General features: G+C 38.0%; 1 protein-coding gene across 1 annotated transcript; it reads left to right on the forward strand.

Annotated features, from left to right (window-relative positions):
• Window positions 1–3,490: 3,490 nt before the first annotated feature.
• LOC127441968 (asparagine-rich protein-like) lies at window positions 3,491–11,204 on the forward strand. Its single transcript, XM_051699580.1, has 7 exons — window positions 3,491–3,636; window positions 6,631–7,243; window positions 7,750–7,947; window positions 8,032–8,130; window positions 9,854–9,992; window positions 10,082–10,261; window positions 10,565–11,204. Exons 2-7 carry the CDS (start codon window positions 6,668–6,670, stop codon window positions 10,609–10,611), a joined length of 1,239 nt encoding a protein of 412 aa, XP_051555540.1. The 5' UTR covers window positions 3,491–3,636; window positions 6,631–6,667; the 3' UTR covers window positions 10,612–11,204.
• The last annotated feature ends 10,583 nt before the right edge of the window (window positions 11,205–21,787 follow it).

A 21,787-nucleotide genomic window follows, 5' to 3' on the forward strand; every position in this document is an offset into this window, starting at 1 on the left:
TCATCAACGTGCAAACCATAGCTGGCCGGAAACAAACATTTTTAGTAAAAAATCACTTAACTGAGTTGGGACCGTGCTATTGTGGTGTATTTTTCGAACTACTAGATTTTTTCTTGACTCTAAATGATTTAATTTATCTTTAGGAATATCTTAAGTCAAACAAGGCCAGTTACTTTATTAAATGTTCATACAGAACATTTATTTCACAGTAGGAAAACTTTGCCCATAATTTTCCATACATCTTGGAGGTCCAGACATTAAAGCTCTCTATTTATTTGCCCTTATATTTACAGTGCAATGTCATAAGCAAAGGCAAGACCATGGATGGCTCCTTATTACTGTGGTTAGGGGCTGGCTAGCCATTTGAGATGTTGGATTTCCTCCACGTAAGATATTGTAATTTTAGTGAAGCACGATGAACTGTATAGGTCGTGAGGACAGTAAAGGAATGTACCCATCAATTTGCACCCACCAATTTAGTCTTTTTTCTTCTCCTGAAAGTAAACAAAATAGCTCGTAATTTAACGTTATACATGGGAATTGTCATGCAGGAGTTTTCATTTTGCTAGAATTGTAAGTTTTTTATGTTTTGCTGTGGTTGTCAGCAGTGAGGGATTTTCTCCACCGTACAGAGATCTCAGTTGTATGGTCCACTTCTCTATCACTCAATTGCAACTCTCTGGTCCAGTGAAATAACAAAATAAAATGCAATCAAATGCGCCCTGATATACATCTATTGATGTACAGTACATCTGCAATTTTTATTCATTAAAAACACATATTGTATGCATATATAACCCCAAGTACGTCACATTGGCTGATCCAAGCATAAATCTGCCGACCCACAAAATGTTAGAAATTGCTTGACTCGTGAATATTAATTTTGTGACATTGGTCCATTACTTGTACATTGTTAGGCAGAGGTTAGTAAATAGATGATAGCTACTAAAAAAAAATTGGCTTCTACCTAAAATTGTCATTTTTAAGCTGCTGGGTTTTTTTTTTTTTTTTTTTTGCACTCTTTAAAAAGAAACTCCAAAAATATATTGAAATTAGTCCCAAAACAAAGACATTTTCTTAAAGTGGAGGGGACATGTGTCCCTAGTTAAAGTGATTGCAATGCCCTGATATTGTTGACAGCACTGTTTCAACTTGGACACTTGTGACATGAACCAAAGTATCCTTCAAGCCGTCATCGCATAAATGTTTCGGGAATGTTTAAGACCCTACAGAACTAGAAGAAGACATGAAAAGTATTCAGTCCGTGCATTCACTCCGCATAGTGATTTGCACCATTGTTTTCTGACAGGCCGAGCAGCTTTACTTACTAGCGTAATTGGGTTATTTATGCACAACACCTCTTTTCTTCTCTGTGATGCGCAGGAAAGAACTTGTTGGACCAGAACAAAACATTAGACCTGTGTTACATTTGAAGGCATGTTCATAAATGCAGTCACATTTATTTAAATCATTTTACATTTCCAATATAGTGACTACACTTCTGTTGTCTGGGAAAACAAACATGGGTGTGTATTCAATATGAATAACATCAGATAAACCAGTTGTGAATTAAGGTCAGGTTCATACTGTAACCTGCATTTCTACATTCATGTATCCGGGTATATTTCCTGAAATTGAGGAATTTTATTGAATCCTCTTTGACTTTTTACTCCGAAATGCTGTAAAAAAATGATTGTCCATTTTGACCAAAGAAACATGTCCTCCAGAAAAACATGCACATGTGTATTTTATATGCTACTACCAAAAATTATGTGCGTCTTTTTATCTGTATTTTTGATTAAATTATACAAAAAGTGGCAATCAAGTTCAGATGCAATTTTGATTCAACAAATTATTTCTATATATATATATATATATATATATATATATATATATATATATATATATATATATATACACACATTTTATTTAGCCTTGGGACTGCCACTGGTGCCCCCTCAAGAAAATTGGTGCATGACACCCCTAATATCCTCTGTTGTGCCTACATATTAATTCCTTTACAAGTCTAAATTGTAATAACTACTTTTTTCTTTTTCTTCTTCTTCTTAATTTTGTGTGTGTTTACAGTGAAGGAAAAGCAGAAAAAGCATGGGGGGGAATCCAAGCGTCCAGCATACATTAGAACGTCTTTAACGAAAAAAAACATCAGAGGATGCACCTCATGAAGTTACAATATTTGAGATAATGCTGTAATCTAGGAAAAAGGTGGCTACTTTGAAGAAGCTCAGATTTTACATGTTTGGTCACTACTTTCATTCCCATACTTCCATTTGGGCTGTTTCTAAGATTCGATTTTTTTTTTTCTAAACTGTGGGTAAAATAGTAATAATAAAGAATGAGTATTTGTGTCCAAAACTTTTGTTTGGTAGTGTACATTATTTTAATAATACTACTCTGTTCTCATTATATAAAAAGTTATTTAAAAATCGTATTTGTATTTTTCTTAATATCTTTCACTCCAAAGTAAAAGGCAAAGTCTGTACAGACAAAAGTTAAGGATGCATTATTTGAACTGCATTCTTGGTTGTGCACATAAGGATTAGTTTTGAGTTTGTTTGAGTGTGACAGACTTGGAAATTTCATGCCTGTCTGGGTGTGAGACCTCAGTCAGCACTGATCATTCATTACTTAGCAATCTAACCGTGCCAGAGAAACAGGTAAGGCAGAGACTAAAAGTACAACTCCTTTGGTGATGATCTGTGATGCAGTGGAACAGCACCTATGGATCTTCCATAAAAGAACAAATACGCTATTTGAACAGGAAAAAATAATAATAATAAAACAAAAATAACATAAAAAATAGGACTAGCAATGTCCTATTTTGTTGCTTTTAAAAAATTCATGTAAGATGCTAAAATTCTTTTAATTATCTGACTTTTAAAGTAATGTTTTACTTTTAATTTCTTTATTTGATGAATATGAAACAGATCAGCTGATGTGTAAACCTCACCCAAAGTAATTATTTGATGAAGAGTTAGAATAGAGGATCAAGGTTGCCGAGGTTAGAGGACAAGAACATGTATCAAATCTGACATGGTGCTCTAACCCCTACAAAAATGTGTCATGCTAAAAACTTTTTATTACTGCAATTCATTTCAAATGAGTTTTTGAACTCCTAACAGGCTTTTAGAATAATCTTGTTATTACTATGCTACTCTTTGACAGTGTTAATACTAGTATTTACCACATAGGGGCTACCATGTTAATTTTCAAAGGGAAAAATATTTTGCTTTCTGGAACATTAATGACAAAAGTTCGTCACAAGTGATGCTGACGATATCATGTTTCCAGTTATTATACCATGCTCACTCCAGCATAACCAAACCACCTGTTCTATTTTGAGTTAATTGTTCAGTGGTAAATAAGAACAGGAGTTACATTATTGTTTCAAAGGGAGTGTTCCTCCTCCCTTAGTGGGAGATAAAGCTTTTGAGTTTAAGGTGCAACTAACAGTGTCATAAAGGGCAGGGAAAAAGTAGAGAAAAATACAGCTGAAACCGGTATGTCCAGTTCTTTGGTTCCCACCCTGGATGCAAGTGATTAAAGGCACAACCAACACTGATGTCTCCACACTTCATACTCAAAGAAGTCATAAGGATACTCACCTGAGCAAAAGTAAGGAATACTTTGTTACTTTTCATGATTTATTCGGACACTGTTCATTACCCATTTTGTTTACATTTAAGTCATTTTTAACTAAATGTATTTAATAATAATTTGAAGAATTTTTAATTTGATCAATTTAATTTGGTTAAAGATTACCTTACAATTCAATTTGAAAGGTATATACTGTATATAATTATTATAATTAATATCATTATTATTTTGAGTGTATGTAAAGTAAGGTGAAACCCATTATAAACGGATAACTTTTTTAATTGTGTTGATAACTTTGATGTATATACAGGGTTGGGAGGGTTACTTTTGAAATGTATTCCACTACAGATTGCAGAATACATGCTGTAAAATGTCATTTGTAACATATTCCGTTAGATTACTCAAGCTCAGTAATGTTTTCTAAATTCTTTGGATTACTTCTTCAGCACTGGTAGATTTTTTCACTTGTTTTGACTATAAAAACTCTGTCAGTACAGTAAGACAAAATACACATGTTAAAAATACATTCTCTGAAAAACATAAATATCTTATGCAGTGTTGTTTCTAAAACAAGATAAATCTAAGTGATCTTGTTTTAAGGATTTTTAGATATTTTTACAGGAAAACAATACAAAAATTATTATCAAGAATACGATTTTTGCCCTAATATCAAAAGGTCTTACTAGAAATAAAGAAATTATGATCCAATGTGTTTTCTTGATAAAAAAATATGATCGTGTCTGGTAACATGTGCATGTAAAATGGCTAGAAATAGCATTTTAGCTTAGCGTAAAGCTGACAATTTACATAAGGTTTATTTCTATTTCTTCTGCTCCAAACTTACTTCAAACGTACTTCTCTGTCTGCTCGTATGAATGTAACACATCATAAGAAAGTGTTTCACCGCTGTTCAAATGCACTTTGGATCACATCATTTATATGTATAAATGTTTTCCATCAGAAAGGACTAAATATTAAATGAATAAAATGCAAAGTAATCTCTTCAGTAATCAAAATATATTTTGAATATAACTGTATTCTAATTACCAATTATTTAAATTGTAACTGTAGTGGAATAGAGTTACTTATATTTTGTATTTTAAATACGTAATCCCATTACAAGTATTTCGTTACTCCCCAACCCTGTGTATATATTTACATAAACATTCACATACGAATATTCATGACCAAAAATCATCATGCGGTATTAGAACCCATAAAAGTTCTTTGATTGTGTCCGTAATATTGTATTTGAAATAGTTAAAAAATATTCTTAACGGTTTGCTTTAAATTGGGTTTTGATCAGCAAGTTGTTATCCGATCTGATAACAGACGGGGGGCAATGATAGAACTGTTAAAGGAATATTCCGGGTTCAATACAAGGCTCAATCGACAGCATTTGAGGCATAATGTTGATTACCACAAAAATTAATTTAGACTCGTCCCTCCTTTTCTTTAAAAAAAGCAAAAATCTGGGTTACAGTGAGGCACTTACAGTGAAAGTGAATGTGGCCAATTTTTTGAGGGTTTAAAAGCAGAAATGTGAAGCTTAAAATTGTATAAAAGCACTTACATTTATTCTTCTGTTAAAATGCATGTATTATTTTAGCCGTAAAGTTGTTTAAATAGTCATTTTAGGGTTTGTTGACATTACATCGTCATGGCAAAGAGGTTGTAAAACTGGCTATAACTTTACACAGAAAAGCTTTGTAGATGATTGACACACTAAACTAATGTTTACACACATCATGTTTACGTCTTGTGATTTTACGTATTTTTGAAACAGTGAGTATTTTAACATAAAACATTGGCCCTCATTCACTTCCATTGTAAGTGCCTCACTGGAACCCAGATGCTTTTTTAAGAAAAGGAGGGATGTGACTAAATTAATTTTTGTTGTAATCAATATTATGCTACAAATGCTGTCAATTGAGCTTAGCTTGTACTGAACCCGGAATATTCCTTTAATATGAGTGACAAATCAGCAGAAGTGGCTGGTGACCAAAGATATAGGTGGGGCAGATCTTGCACTGAGCCTAACCCCTTTTTTTTTATTTTATTCAACTCATTCAACTCATTATTCATATCATAATGCATGCCATTTACAAGTTTCCACAGTACTAAAAAACTAAACATTTAACAATAATAACAAGAATAACATTTTATTCCATTTACACAGAGCCAATGTTTTTTTTTTTTTTTTTTTTAGCCAAAACGTTCTAAATCGTTGAGCTTTTATTTTGGTCACATCTGCATGAAGTTTCTGTGTGTAGCTGAATTCTCAACAGCTCATTTTAATATCTCCTCCCTGCACAGTGGGGTGTATTACTTGTATTTGTATATTTACCTGTAGCAGCCAAACAAATGTGGAATTATGCAAAAGTGAAATTAAAGTGAATCTTGAGCAATCAAAATAGGGTTACTCACACTTAAGGAATAATATCTACTTTTTCATAATGTTAATAAAGATCTACCATGCACAATATACAGTATACTGTATGTAAGCAGTGTTGTCACGATACCAAAATATCAGTACTTGGCAGTGAAATTTGATGACCCTCTATACCAATTTCAATTCAAATAATAGTACTAATACTAATTTGTTAATTATGTACAGTAAGTACTGTTTCATTCTCAACTATTCAAGAGAAGTTAGGGTAAGGTTGGGGTTGTGGTTAGGGTTTAGGGTAAGGTAGGGTTTTTAAAAGCAGGCACTTTAAATGTAAGTACAATGCAACAACACATATGTACATTATAAGTACACCTTTATTTAAAGACACATAATATAAAGTTAAGAATTTTCATATTAACAACCAGTCAGTAATTATACTAATCTAAGTCTCACAAACATGGACACAATTAAAGTGTTCCAGTTGTCCCCAATAGCGATTAGATTTTTCAAATTTTAGTTTTTTGAACATCTGCAACCATTCTAGCCACAGCTTTGTTTCTTCAACTGGACTTTTTACTATACAAACTGAATTGCTTTAATTTTGTATATTTTCATTTTAGGTAACATAAATCAGACTCCAAGTGCACAAGAGAGAAAATGGAGAGTAAATGGCTCTGTGTGGCTGTCCTGGCGATGGCATGCATGATGCATGGAGTAGTGGGGCAAAATTCAACAAACGATAACAACTCCACAGTAAGCAACAGTTCGACATCTTTTAGCAACATGACGGGCAACTTGACGCAAATGGGCCCTCACAACATGACGGGCAACTTGACGCAAATGGGCCCTCTCAACATGACGGGCAACTTGACGCAAATGGGCCCTCTCAACATGACGGGCAACTTGACGCAAATGGGCCCTCTCAACATGACGGGCAACTTGACGCAAATGGGCCCTCTCAACATGACGGGTAACTTAACACAAATGGGCCCTCTCAACATGACGGGCAACTTGACGCAAATGGGCCCTCACAACATGACGGGCAACTTGACGCAAATGGGCCCTCTCAACATGACGGGTAACTTAACACAAATGGGCCCTCTCAACATGACGGGCAACTTAACGCAAATGGGTCCTCTCAACAACACCAGCAACTCAACGCAAACGGGCTCTCCCAACATGACCCAGATAGGACCTAACAACGTGGCCAACAACAACAACAACATGTCACTAGTGAGCCAATAATTTTTTCCTGTTTAAAACTTGATTGCTCAAGTGAAAGTTTCTTTAAAAACTTTTTTAATCCAAATCAAGATGTTGAAATCTATGTGAATGTGTAAGAGAGTATCTGAATGTAGGTGAATATCATAGGTCTTGTAACTGGTCACCATTTTTTATCACCTTTTTGCCTTCAGTAGTTCATTATGGTCCTGCAGTTTATATAGTCTCTGAATGAATATAAAGGACACAGAAAAAATAGCAAAATGCAAAATAGCTAAATGTTATTCTAGGGCTACAGCATGTCACATTGCAAATTACCAAAAGTATTTCATGTAAACCACTGAAGTGTGAAGAGACCGGTGAGTCTGATAAAAAGATCAAACTGTTGCTACATGTGAAATGGTGAATTACTTCAGTTATTTATATTAAAAGTTTTACTCTGAACATATATTTACATGTTAAAAGATTTGTTTGAATTTAAGCATTACATTCAGTGCTAATATGAACAAATGTTGCAGGCCACGGTCAACAAGGCCAACTGCAAGAAGGATCGGGCATGCTTTTCCTCCCCTGTCAGCTGTGATCCATCTATCTCCGGTAGCTGTTTTTTCGTGTCCACGAGAGCAGTGAGTGGAAATGCAAACAACCTCACTTTTGAGCTCAGCGGAGATTCGAGTGGTTACATTGCAGTCAGCCTCTCTCGAGACAACAAGGAGGTCTGAAAATATCTAATACAATTTCCAAACATGTCCACATTTAATATTTGTTTTCTCAAACTAATTTTCCTTTCCTTTTCGTAGGGTGATGGTGACACCGTCTATTCTTGTGCCAACAACAATGGTACAGCGAAGTTCATCCGGGCCACACTCAACAATAGCATACTGACTCAAGATAACACAGTAAGACTTTTTTTAGAAAGCCTTCTCTCTGAAACACTTGTTTCCTGACCTAATTGCATTGTTGGACGGGAGAGAGATCTACTTTCTTAAGTTTAAGGGGCAATCTAGCATCCGCAATGTTGCTTCAAAGTGTTGCTTCAGTGGCGGCTCAGTAAAGTGCCCAAAGTACCTTCACCCCTTTTCAGTTGCAAGTGATACCTTTGCAGGCCTTTTGCACTCCTCCCTTTTAGTCAGATGAGGGTGCACGTTTGCATCAGCTGTGCCCTGTCAGAACCATAAAGATCTATGTTGATTGCTTATGTAAGTTGGCTCAATGATTTATCTCTTTAGGCGAGCAACGTTTCCAAACAGAGACTTTCCCAGAGACTGGGTTGTGGAGATGATCACGCAAGCATATAATGAGCTAAAGTGCATTGTCAGCTGGGAATTAAGCCCAAAATACACTTCGATTTTGACGTGAACGCTCAGCGTATGCGTACAGTCGAGTGCGAGCCTGTCAAATTATACTCCATATGACTGTTGCCGCCATACACAGGCGTTTGGCGCATGCACGCTAAGACTACTATGAGACACCGTATTTCTCTTCAGGAGTTTAGACCTATAAAGATGTCTTTATTGTCCTTCAGACTGGAGTTATACAAATGCAGGGATCTTCTTACACATGTGTTCTTGACGTGCACATCCACTGCTGTTGTTTCTACCTTCATCTCCTGTTGTTTACTGGCGATTACATCTTCTCCTAGTACTTCTTCATGACAGCAACAGCTCAAATGTGAGTTTCACCACCTTGTGGGCCTACTTTAGTGCAAATAATTCCAGGCACATGCGCATTCTGTGTATTCAAAGACATGCGGTTAGAAAAATTGGGCTGCGCACGTTCAGTGCTCGAGCACTCTGCTGATGACGAGATATGCGTCACGCATCCTGTATTCTGACCGAAGTATACTTTAGGCCTCAGGGCCCATTCAACAAGGGGCATGGCTTCCTTATGGGCTTAGGTTAAGGGTGTAGGTTTGGAATACATTTGTGTTGCTGCTGGTTGGGAAACACCTCTTATTTTTGCCAGATGTTATAGTCTGGATGTGTATCCCCTTGTTTCCAAAGTGTTTGCTGTGCAGCAGGTTGAGGCACCTTGAGTTTTGTTCAGGGTTTTAATTACCCTAAATTGGCTAGGGATAACTTTGTTGTGACAGCAACCAGTAGTATTACTCTGTGGCATTCTGTTCCCATAGCGTCAGCTACTAACACAGATTCGAAGTGACCACAACAAAAAGGAACGTTCTGGTCATGTATATAATGCCAGTTCCCTGAATAAGGGAACAAGACGCTGTGTACTGCAGCTATTATGGATGTGCACAAGTAATCGACTAATCGAGTAATCATAATGCACCAGCTAGTCGACTATTAAAAACATTACTTGAATATCACAAATTGACTGTTCTTTGTGCATTTCCCTGCCAAGAGCCGTGCTGAATACTGTACTTTCCCTATTCCTTTATTCATATAAACATAACCCAGACACTCTCTCCCCCTTCCCTTGCCCCACACACTGCTTTCCACACACCACTTTTTAGCATTTTTAAAAAATGTGGTGAGAACTGACCTGTGCAGAAACAGGGGCCTTCATGACACTTTAATATGCTTCCATATTTATCTTATGACCCAGTAATACACCTGTGTATAATAAAATGTATTACTAAATGGAATGAATTTTGTTTTTTAGTTCATCTCTGGAAATTTCAGTGGCTCTGTGAACAACACAAAGATTCAGTGCATTTTCGTAGCTCCAGGTCTCAGCAGCGTAACCCGTGCAGCAAACACAGGCACTTTTGTCTTCTTCTTCACAGGCAGCATTACAAATGGTGAGTGCAACACTACGATTCAAAGACTAAATATTTTATTTGTTAACTAAACTAAAATGATTTGTTTTTACTTCTACTCTTTTTCTAAGGTACTCTGGGGTCTCCAGTCACCCGACTGTCCACAAATGCATCAGTTGATCTAACCAACTCTAACAGCACAGACGTTGGAATAATTACAACCACTACAAATGGGACTGCAAGCTCTAATACGACTACTACAGCAAAACCTACAGGGGGGAGCAATGCAGGGTGCCATGCTGCATCTCAGGGTAAAAACACCCACATCAGTGCAATTTATTTTAGCTAGGATAAGATCTCCATCACTGACTTTTCCTTGAGCAGCTTTTCTGCATTATGTCACCTCTGTAGTTGGTAAATGGGATTTAAGCTTTAATGTAAAGACCTGTGGCATATTATGAAGCCAATAGGGGATGGCATCTGTTTGGTATGGACAATGATGAATAATGAACAGCCCTTTCCACATGGGTATAGGAGAGTTATTCAACTGAGGAAAATGGATTAAGAGAAGACAATGATATTAAATAACCTTTGTTTTTCTCTTGTCTTTTCAGCTGCTCTGGTTATCCTCTCAGGCATCATCACAGTACTCCTGTTGTAAGGATGCTGTCTGGCTGTATCATTTGCTGTCTGAAATTGGTTGAAGAGCTACAATTGCTTAATGAACCCAACACCAAAATAGAGTGGCCCATTAGAGTACTTGGACAGGCTTAGGCTTTAGAAATGGCTGAATGTCACTGCAGTACATACAAAATATCAAAGCAAGTGGAATCTGCAAACAAATTATTCTAGAGCTTTCTCAGAACTAACTTCACTTTTTGTGAAGTACTTGCAACTGCTGTCAAGATGATCTTTAGCGAATGTACTCTAAAAATGTACTTCATGAGGTAAATTTTAAATGAACTGCTTTGATTCAAGTTAAAAATTACTATTACTATTATACTGAGTCAACCTGGATTCTTTAGATTACTTAAACCTAATTTTAAGGGTTAGAGGAAGAAATTGCTACTTAAAGTGGTAACCTGCAAATGTTACTTTATCTAAAATATCTATATCTTTTGCATTTAAAAGTTTTTGTGCTATATTTCTTTAAAGTAAGTGCCAAAATAAACTGTTTGATAATTTGCCATACAATGCAAAGACATTCATACAATTTTGTTTTGTTTTAATATTAAAAATTTGAAAACTTTTGAAGACATTCATATAATTTTAATAGTGTCTAAATACTTTTTGGAGCAACTGTATATATATTTCTGCATATTTACATTTGTGCAATATTGCAATTCAGAAAAAAATGAAGATCTGAAAATATGGGGAAGAGGGAAATACTTTAAATCTGCAATGGAGAGATTATGTGTGAGCATGTGTGTTTGTAAGTATGTATGTGAGTGTGTGTGTGTGTGAGAGAGAGAGAGAGAGAGAGAGTTAGCATGGCTTGTAGGCTAGTCTATAAATATACAACTACTTAAAATGATGCTCCTTCACAGCAGGCTGACAGGAAGTGGCTAAAATACACAGAATAAATTATTTCATAACATTTTATTCATCTTTAATTTATTTTGTAATAGTAACTATGAATGCATATTGCCTTTAATCATTTTTTGTAAGTTTGAAATAAAATCAGATGTATGTTTTTTGAATAAGTGACCAATTATATATCATTTGTGACTGATTAAAAAACAATTACATTTAAAACAAAATAGCATCTATAAATTGATGATACTTTATAAGCTTTATTATTATTATTATTAATTTTTTTCAATGTATCCTTATAGCTCACTTTCATGTTACGGTCAGAGAGTGCAAGAAACTTAGTACAAGTTGTAAAGCACAAACTAGGCTGAGATGAACTGCTTACTTTAAAAGAATATTCCTGTCACTTTAGGCATGATATAGAATTGGACTAGCAATATTTGAAAAGTATTGTTTCCTCCCATAAGGGAAAACATATTGTTGAAACCACAATATGTCACCTCTTTCCATCCTTCATGTTCTGTAAGAAGGATTTTGGAAACCGTATAATCCCTAATAATACTAGAGATTGTAAATAAAGGTGATCTACAGTATTCTGCTCCTCTTTACTTCATTTTCACTTTGTAATATGATGACTGATATTAATGTGGTATTCTTAAGAATACCTATGATCTAGGGTCTCACCCTGAGCCTTTTTTCTTTATTTTTCTGAACAGCAAAAAATTATTTATGTCCTTTATAGCTTTAATTTGGGATTTGAGTTCCGGTCAGAGTAGATAAATTATCTTTTGGATACAAATGTGATTTCCGGCCTCATGTAAATTAGATTTCACATCGATTAAGTTGTGAATATGAGCTGTGTAATAATAATGGCCCACACCCAAACCATTTTTGTTTTTAAATTATTTAGGGTTGTTATTAAAGGAAATAATCAATGTGCACATCCTCAGCCTTCCCACAAGGGGCACAGTAGCACAAATTACCATAAATTATCCGTGGTCAGTTTTTACTTTCAGGTTCTGTCATGGAGAAGCAAGCAATAGACATGTCTATAGAAGATAAAGGGAAAATTAATGTAATCTTAAAATTTCAATAAAGTTCTGTTAAAATAAATAAAATCATCAGTATATGTTTACAAATAAGCTGGCTAGATATCATTCACAGATGAGAAATTAAATGTGTGTGGAAGTGTCGGCTCCTTTTGGAGTTGGCTCAACCCCTCTTCTGGAGTTTCCACTTCTGTTTGGAGATCTCCGGGCTGCAGTAATACCTACTTTGGCTGTGCCATTGATCACGTAGCACCGCCCCCACAATGTAAAATATATGGAAATATACAGGCGCAATAACCAATGGTGAAATGTCCCAATTTTAGCATTAACAGTAATTTTTAACTACTAACTGTTTTCGGCTACTCTTTTAATTGCCAACTTATTTTCAGATCATTGTAATCTACTATGGAGAAACAATACAACAACAAGACAGAGATAATAAAAAATAGAATAAAAAAAGTGAATAGAAAATAAGTACATATAGAAATACATAAGACAAGACTGAAGATATATATATACTATCTTAAGACAAATGTTTTTGTGAATCATCTTAAGTGCCTAAAACTATTGCACAGTACTGTATATATACTGCGCAAAAGTGTTAGGCACTTAAGATGTTTCACAAAAGCATTTGTCTTAAGATGGTTATTTATATCTTCAGCTTTAGTGTGTCAATAGGAAAAATACATTTTAGACTCACAAACATTACTTTTGCAAATAGAAAAGATTAAAATAGAAGAACAGAGTGCTCTGCAAGAGATGGCATTGCCCCCACAGAGCCCCCCACTGAACATCGAGTCAGTCTGGGATTACATGAAGAGACAGAAGCAATTGAGACAGCATAAATAGATAGAAGAACTGTTGTGAATTCTCCAAGAAGCTTGGAACATCCTATCTGCCAACACCCAAGAAAAAATGTGTCCAGGTGTACCTTGGAGAATTGGTGCTGTTTTAAAGGCAAAGGTGGTCACATCGAATATTGATTTAGCTTTTTTATATATACTGGACTTTGTATGACATTAAGTGATAAATGAAAACTATTTATGTCATTATTTTTGAAGACATCCTCACTATGCAACATTTTTCACAAGTGCCTAAAACTTTTGGACAGTACTGTATATATATACATATATATATATATATATATATATATATATATATATATATATATATATATATATATATATATATCATATATATACACACACACACACACACACACAACAGTTAGTTCCGGTCCTCGAATCTGATTGGACGAGAGACGTTCCATGAGCACTGATGGTCTCACACCATCAGCACTTGGACGCTTCACAGTGTGTATCACTCCGCTTGTGTTCGTGCTGTTCTAAACTAAAGTGTAAGAGCAGTGCATATGTGTTAAGAGCTACTGAATGTGTGTCTCTTTTCATGTATTTTTTTTTTTTTTTTTACATTACATATGTTAGCCAGCAGGTGGTGGCAAAAGATCATTTTTGTGTGTAATATGAGCCAGTTGATGAAGTGAAGTGAACCCACATCAGTCAGTCAGTGTTTACATACAACAGCTCTACGTGATCGCTCGTATTACTACTACACTACTAAAGCTAGAAAATAGCTTTAATGGCTTTAAACGAACAACTTCAGCATTACGTCTCATCACAGCTGAGAGACACAACAGACTGATTAATTACACAAACTCAAGGCGCTTACATCTTAACAGACTGTCCACATTGGAGAGGACAAAATGGCAGAGGACATCGCGGTTTCTAGAGTAAAAGACTCTTGCGCACCGGTTACTGCAAAATAGGGAGAAATAACCCTGCTTGGATGGCTATTTTTCCACTGAGAAAGCTGATCTTCAGAAAGCTGACAGCATCTCTGCTTGGGAGTGGCAACAGGTGATCGCATGTGCTCCATCTCTCTCTCTCTCTCTCTCTCTCTCTCTCTCTCTCTCTCTCTCTCTCACACACACACACACACACACACACACAAACAAACACATCCATCCTTGTTTATCCAATAACTTGGTAGAAACAGCACAAGCCGTGATACTATTTCTGAAGTGACATTTTTGAATTACTAACGAAGGCTTGGACGCATCATTTGTTTTGATCCAGCAATGGCAGATTCTGATCCATTGCATAAGATAGTAGTTCCATGCACAAATGCGTTTTTATGACCGTACTCAGTTTTTCAAAAAAAAAAAAATAAATAATAATAATTTACTTGTTCATTGAACTGTTGTATATAAGCAATACATGGCCAAAGGTTTGTGGACACCCCCTTCTAATTAACGCATTTGGTTACTCCATTAAATCCAGTAAAGAAAAATCTTAATGTTTTTTTATGTAATGGCTTGGGCTTTGTGTGCTTCCAAATTTGTGGCAACTGTTTGGGGATAGCCCTTTTCTGTTCCAGCATGACAATGCCCCTGTGAACAAAGTGAGGTCCATAAAGAAATGGTTTACTGTGTCTGGCGTGGAAGAAATTGACTGGCCTGCACAAAGCCCAGACCTGAACCCCACTGGTCACTTCTGGGGTGAACTGGAACAGCAATTGTAAGTCAGGCCCCATCGACCAACATCAGTTCCTAACCTCACTGATAGCCTTGTGTCTGAATGAGAGCAAATCCCTGCAGCCATGTTACTACATACAGTATAAAGGAAAGCCTTCCCAAAAGAGTGGAAGCTGTTATTACAGCAAAGGGGGAAATTGATCCCTAAGGATTTGAAATAAAATTTTCATCAAGCACATATGGTGTCCACAAACTTTTGGTCATATAGTGTATTGTGGCAGCGGGGGCATGGTCAAGCATCTCTCTGGAGACAGAGAAAGCGGTAAGGGCGCTTACGCCTGAGCTAAATTATGTCTAACACCTGTCTCTAATTTCAGTGAGCATGGGAGAGTGGCTTAAAAGAGCCACACCGCCAGCAGCTGGAGAGAGAGACTGGCGCAAGAAAGGCCACAATGCTGCATTATATTGTATTACTAGTGTAATGAACTGGAAGTGTTTGAGTAAATGTTTGCCTGTGAAGCTGACAAGTGTGGAACTGTAAGCGTCAGAGTGCATTATTAAAACTCCTACCTGAACCAGGAAATCTTGCTTCTTGCCTCCTCCTTTCCACTAAGAAGTGTTACACTATATACAGTACGTATGTACAAATACAAATCTGTTTTATACAGTGCAAAGAAATGTAATGCCAGATGAGGTTGGATATGTTAGATAAATATAAATAGACTAAGCTGTGTATTGTACATAGTTATTGCTCAATGGGGCAGTTTTAACTGTTCATGAGATGGATAGCCTGAGGGAAAAAATCTGTTCCTGTGCCTGACAGTTCTGGTGCTCAGTGCTCTGTAGCACTTGCCAGAAGGCAACAGTTGAAAAAGGTAGCGGGCTGGGTGAGTGGGGTTCAGAGTGATTTTTCCAGCCCTTTTCCTCACTCTGGAAGTGTACAGTCCTTGAAGGGAGGGCAGGGGGCAACCAATAATCCACTCAGCAGTCTGAACTGTCCTTTGTAGTCTTCTGATGTCCAATTTCATATCTGAACCAAACCAGACAGTTATTGAAGTGCAGAGGACAGACTCGACAAGGGTGTAAAGTAACGAATTACAAATACTCACGATACTGTAATTAGGTAGTTTTTCCCAGGAATTTTACTTTAAGTAGTTTTAAAATTGTATACTTTTACTTGAGTACATTTTAAATGCTGTAACTGTACTTTTAATGCGCTATTTTCCCACCCTCTGTGTTCGCTACTTCCCTGTCCTGATTCTATTTTAATCTATCAACATGATTGGCTAGGGAGAGTCTCGTGACTCCCGTCAAATCAAATCACACATAAAAAACTTGAACGGCAGCTGCAGATCAGGCGCTAACTGTTATGGATATGGAGGATGCCTCAAACACATTTTCAACACCTGAACATCACGGCCACACCTGAAAGGGCTTTTCGCAGTGAAAAATGCCAATTACTTGACTGTGTCATGTGAGTTTAACTTGCTCAAGCCAGATATCAGCATTAATCCTGCCTCTAATTTGAAGAAACATATCGAGGTAAATTTCATATTTCTGCTTACTAGATTCTGTGTGTCTATAATGTAGCCTGTAAATTAGCTTTCTATCACTGAGATTATTGGGTTGATGTGAGAGATTAAGGCAGTGTATCAATAGGGCTGGCCGATAAAACAATCTTGATGTTTATCTGAAAAAAAAAAAAAGAAGAAGAAGATATGTCCTCGATATCGATTATAAACTTTTGAGTAATTCTCTATACTTAGCCTATGTTCTACATCTAGACCAGGGGTGTTCATTACATCGATCGCGATAGCAAGACAACCACTGGTTGGTTGATCTAGGTGAAATATAAAAGATTGACTTTTTATTTCCTGACGTCTGTAGCTCCGTGCCGTTTGATTGACAGGCAGCTAATGTTTGAGCACTAATGCGGGTTCGTGCCTAAATGGTCAAATACACTTTATAATTCCGTCAGTGCCCGTCTTGGTGAGGCATTAATGTAAACGCAGTTGGTTTGGTCTAAAGTGAACGTAAACAGTGGGACAAAAAGCGTATTTGCATCAAAATGTCGGACTTGAAGTGTACATAATCAAACAACAATTACAAGGAAACGAGAAAACCACACACTACTTTTGGCTGAATAACTTGAGTAGCTTTAAAAGTATTAATGTAATAGAACAAAACAGTGATGTTCATTTTTTATAATACTGACTGATGTGGAGATTGTGTTCATTTGTATAATAAATTACCAGGAAAATAGAGATGGTAAAATAATTTTTAATTATGCTTATCCTTTATCAAGTTTTTTGTAATAGAAAAGTATCAACCTTTGTAGAGCAAAACGTCATGGTTACTTGCGTAACCTCCATTCCCTGATGGAGGGAACGAGACGTTGTGTCGATGTAGTGACACTAGAGGTCACATTTGGGAGCCCAAGACACCTCTTGTCTTTGATAAAAGGCCAATGAAAATTGGCGAGTGGTATTTGCATGCCACTCCCCTGAACATATGGGTATAAAAGGAGCTGGTATGCAACCACTCATTCAAGTTTTATGCTGAGGAGCCGAGACTAGGTCTGGCCATTTCAGCGGGTAGTTCAGCGTTGTGGCAGGAGGGACACAACGTCTCGTTCCCTCCATCAGGGAATGGAGGTTACGCAAGTAACCATGACGTTCCCTATCTGTCACTCACTCGACGTTGTGTCGATGTAGTGACACTAGGGGTCCCTATACAAAACGCAGCAACTGGCTGAACTGTGTTACCTGAACTGGTGGTGTGTGATGGGCAGACAACTGTGTGCCTCATAGCCAGCGCACCAGGCCGACACATAACCTCCCCCAACATAGTTACGAGTGTCGAACGGCCCTTTGGGGACAAGTCGACTACCCAAAAGATAGAGACAGGCTAGCCCAGTCATGGCCTCTTTTCCCCTTCTTTTATCCGACTGGGCCGACCAGGTCTAGCTCATCACTTTCGCGGGCTCCGAATAAGAGGTCGAACTCGCCGTGAGACGAGCCGGCGGACTCATCCGGAAGCCCGATTGGGGCAGACAAGCATGCTGGAGAATGGGAGGTCCGTGGGGGGATACCCGGTGGAGGTGGTCCCATTGGGGTCCCCAAATCGCCCCCAGTGCTATCCGCGCTGGCCTCATACCCGTGGGTAGAAGGACCAAGGCGGGGAGCCTCTGGGGTGGCTTGCTTTCTTACGAAGGTAAGCCGAGACCGCATCATTGCCGTGGACATGTTCTTCGCAATGAGTACATGACCCATCCACGAATGCTGTCTCTGCCTGAGCAGTGCCCAGACACGAAAGACAGTGATCGTGATCGTCAGAAGGCGAGAGATAACGAGCGCAACCAGGAATAACACACAAAGGAAAGGCATCTTTAAAAAGACGCGTCTTTAAAAAGATGTTTCGTGTGTGCTGCTCTTTTAGAGATATATACTCTTTTAGAGAAATATACTCTTTTATTTCTTCCAAAGCGCCCAGGGGCATTCTCTGCAGTGCACCAGTGCAGAGGAGGGAGAAGCCGCTGAAATGCGCCGTCAGATCCAGCAGAGGTGAATGAACAGTCGTGGGAATCCAGCTCAGTGAGCATGACCGTTCGGCTCCGAAGAGAAAATCTGAATGAGTGGTTGCATACCAGCTCCTTTTATACCCGTATGTTCAGGGGAGTGGCATGCAAATACCACTCACCAATTTTCATTGGCCTTTTATCAAAGACCAGAGGTGTCTCGGGCTCCCAAGTGTGACCCCTAGTGTCACTACATTGACACAACATCGAGTGAGTGACAGACAGGGAACTTCAAGCAGAACATTCCACCAGTCACAATCTTCAGAAAATTGTGCATCATGCATTAGAATGAGAACAACTATTGCTGGGCTTAAAAGATATAAGAACTAAATCAATGTGGAACATTTTGTCTCAAAAGGAGGACAATGTGTCCCCCCATGTGCTACTTAAAGAAATAGTTCACTCAAAAATGAACATTCTCTCATCATTTACTCACCCTCATGCCATCCCAGATGTGTATGACTTTCTTTCTTCAGAACACAAATTAAGATTTTCAGAAGAATATTTCAGCTCTGTAGGTCCATACAATACAAGTGAATGGATGCCAATATTTTGATGCTCCAAAAAGCACATTTTTGTGTGAATTATTCCTTTAAAGCCCAATGTGGCCCATGTACCAAACAACTGCTGTACTGCCTCTATTGTGTGGGCGAAGACGTGCCAAGTGACCCTGCTTTTTTAGTGTTTTTTTTTTTTTTTTGCATTCCTTGCATTGTTTTGAACATGTTTTATGCGCAACAATAACTCTCTCAGTTGGAATTAAGGAAAATTTAGACCCTACACATAAACTGATTTGAATGTAATTGTTTCATACATTATGATATTTAAAATAACTTTTTCATCTTTTCATTTCTGTAATCATGTCGCCCTATTATTTATTTTTTTAAATCAGATTCATGTAGTGTTTACAGTATCATAGATAAGTGATGTATTTAAGTTGTCAATCACAAACACCTATAAAATACATATTTTTTATTCTTTCTGGCAAACAGCCATAGAAGGGAATGTAAATTACGGTAATGTGTGCTACATTTTTAAATTGCAGCATCGAGTTTTTATTATAAAGGGGCATAAATTTTGCAACTCAGTACTCAATACTCACTACTCCATGAGTACTTTTAAATGAGCTACTCTTTTACTCTTACTTGAGTAGTTTTTAGGACAGGTACTTTTACTCTACTCAAACTACATTTTTTAAGAAGTAACAGTACTTTTACTTGAGTATTATTTTTCAGTACTCTTTCCACACCTGAGGCTCAATGACTGCTAAGTAGAACTGAATTAGCAGCGCCTGTGGCAGGTTGAACTTCCTCAACTAGCGAAGGAAGTACAACCTCTACTGGGCCTTTTTCACAATTGAGTCAATGTGGGTCTCGCACTTCAGGTCCTGTGAGATGGTAGAGCCCAGGAACCTGAATGACTCCACTGCTGCCACAGTGCTGTTCATTGTTGGGGTGTTCCTCCTGAAGTCCACAATCATCTCCACTGTTTTGAGCATGTTCAGCTCCAGGTTGTTTTTACTGCACCAGACAGCCACCTGTTCAACCTCTCTTCTGTATGCTGACTCGTTGTCATCTTGGATTAGGCCAATGACAGTAGTGTCATCTGCAAACTTCAGGAGCTTGACAGAGGGGTCCTTGGTGGTGCAGTCATTTGTGTACAGGGAGAAGTGTAGAGGGGAGAGCACACATCACTGGGGGGCACCAGTGCTGATCATACAGGTGCTGGAAGTGAATTTCCCCATTCTTACTAGCTGCTGCCTGTCCATCAGAAAGCTGGTGATCCACTGACAGATAGAGGTGGGAACAGAGAGTTGGGTTAATTTAGTCCGGAGTATAGCTGGGATGATGGTGTTGAAAGCCAAACTGAAATTGTCAAAAAGGATCCTTGCATATGTCCCTGGTCAATCCCATGTTGACTGCATCATCCACAGACCTGTTTGCTAGATAAGCAAATTGAAGGGGATCCAGAAAGGTCCTTCAGGTGGGCCAACACCTGTCTCTCAAATGACTTCGTGACCACAGATGTCAGAGCAACCGGTCTGTAGTCATTAAGTCCTGTGATCTTGGGTTTCTTTGGGACAGGGATGATGGTGGAGCATTTGAAGCAGCTGGGAACTTCACAGTGCTCCAGTGATGTGCTGAAGATCTGTGTGAAGATGGGGGCCAGCTGGTTGGCACAGACTTTTAGACAAGTGGGTGAAACACCATCTGGGCCCTGTGCTTTCCTTGTCTTTTGTTTCTGGAATACCAGGCAGACATCCTCTTCACAAATCTTAATTGCAGGTTGAGTAGCAGGAGGGAGGAGGAGGGTGGTTGCAGGAGGTGTTGGTGTTTGCGTGAAGTGAAGCTCAGAGTGTGTGTGGGGTGTGAGACTGGGCTTTTCAAATCTACAGTAAAACACATTCAGGTCGTCAGCCAGTTGTTGATTCCCTACAGTGTTGGGGGATGGTGTCTTGCAGTTGGTAGTGTCTTTCAGGCCTCTCCACACTGATGCAGGGTCGTTAGCTGAAAATTTGTTTTTCAGCTTCTCAGAGTAGCTTCTTTTAGCCAATCTAATCTCTTTGTCAGTGTGTTTTTGGCCTGATTGTACAAAATTATATCCCCACTTCTGTAAGCATCCTCTTTGGCCTGACAAAGCTGACTGAGTTTTTCTGTAAACCATGGTTTGTCATTGTTGAATGTTAAATAAGTCCTAGTAGATATGCATCATTTTATGTTGTGTAGCAGTGATCCAGTGTATTTCTGTCTCTGGTGGGGCATGTGATGTGCTGTCTGTATTTTGGCAGTTCACAGGTGAGGTTGGCTCTGTTAAAATCGCAGAGAATTATAATAAATGGGTCCGTGTATTGCTGTACTGCTGTGATCAGCTCTGTGCTCACACACGCTTGTGGAGAATGTAAACACTCACCAGAATAAATGGGGAAAACTCCTGCGGCGAGTAGAAAGGCTTACAGTTGATAAAGAGCGCTTCCGAATTAGGACAGCACATCTTCTTTAATGTTGTTACATCTGTACAGCAACTTTCATTGATGTAAAACATGCTCCACTGTCTCTCATTTTCCCTGTTAACTCAGCAAAGCAATCCGCTCTGAACAGCTGAAGCCCAGCGGATGTAATGCGCTGTTCGGAATGGCTTTACTCAGCCAGGTTTCTGTGAAGCACAAGGCAGCAGAGTTTGAAAA

The sequence above is a fragment of the Myxocyprinus asiaticus genome, chromosome 1, assembly GCF_019703515.2.
Source record: "Myxocyprinus asiaticus isolate MX2 ecotype Aquarium Trade chromosome 1, UBuf_Myxa_2, whole genome shotgun sequence".
NCBI lineage: Eukaryota > Metazoa > Chordata > Actinopteri > Cypriniformes > Catostomidae > Myxocyprinus > Myxocyprinus asiaticus.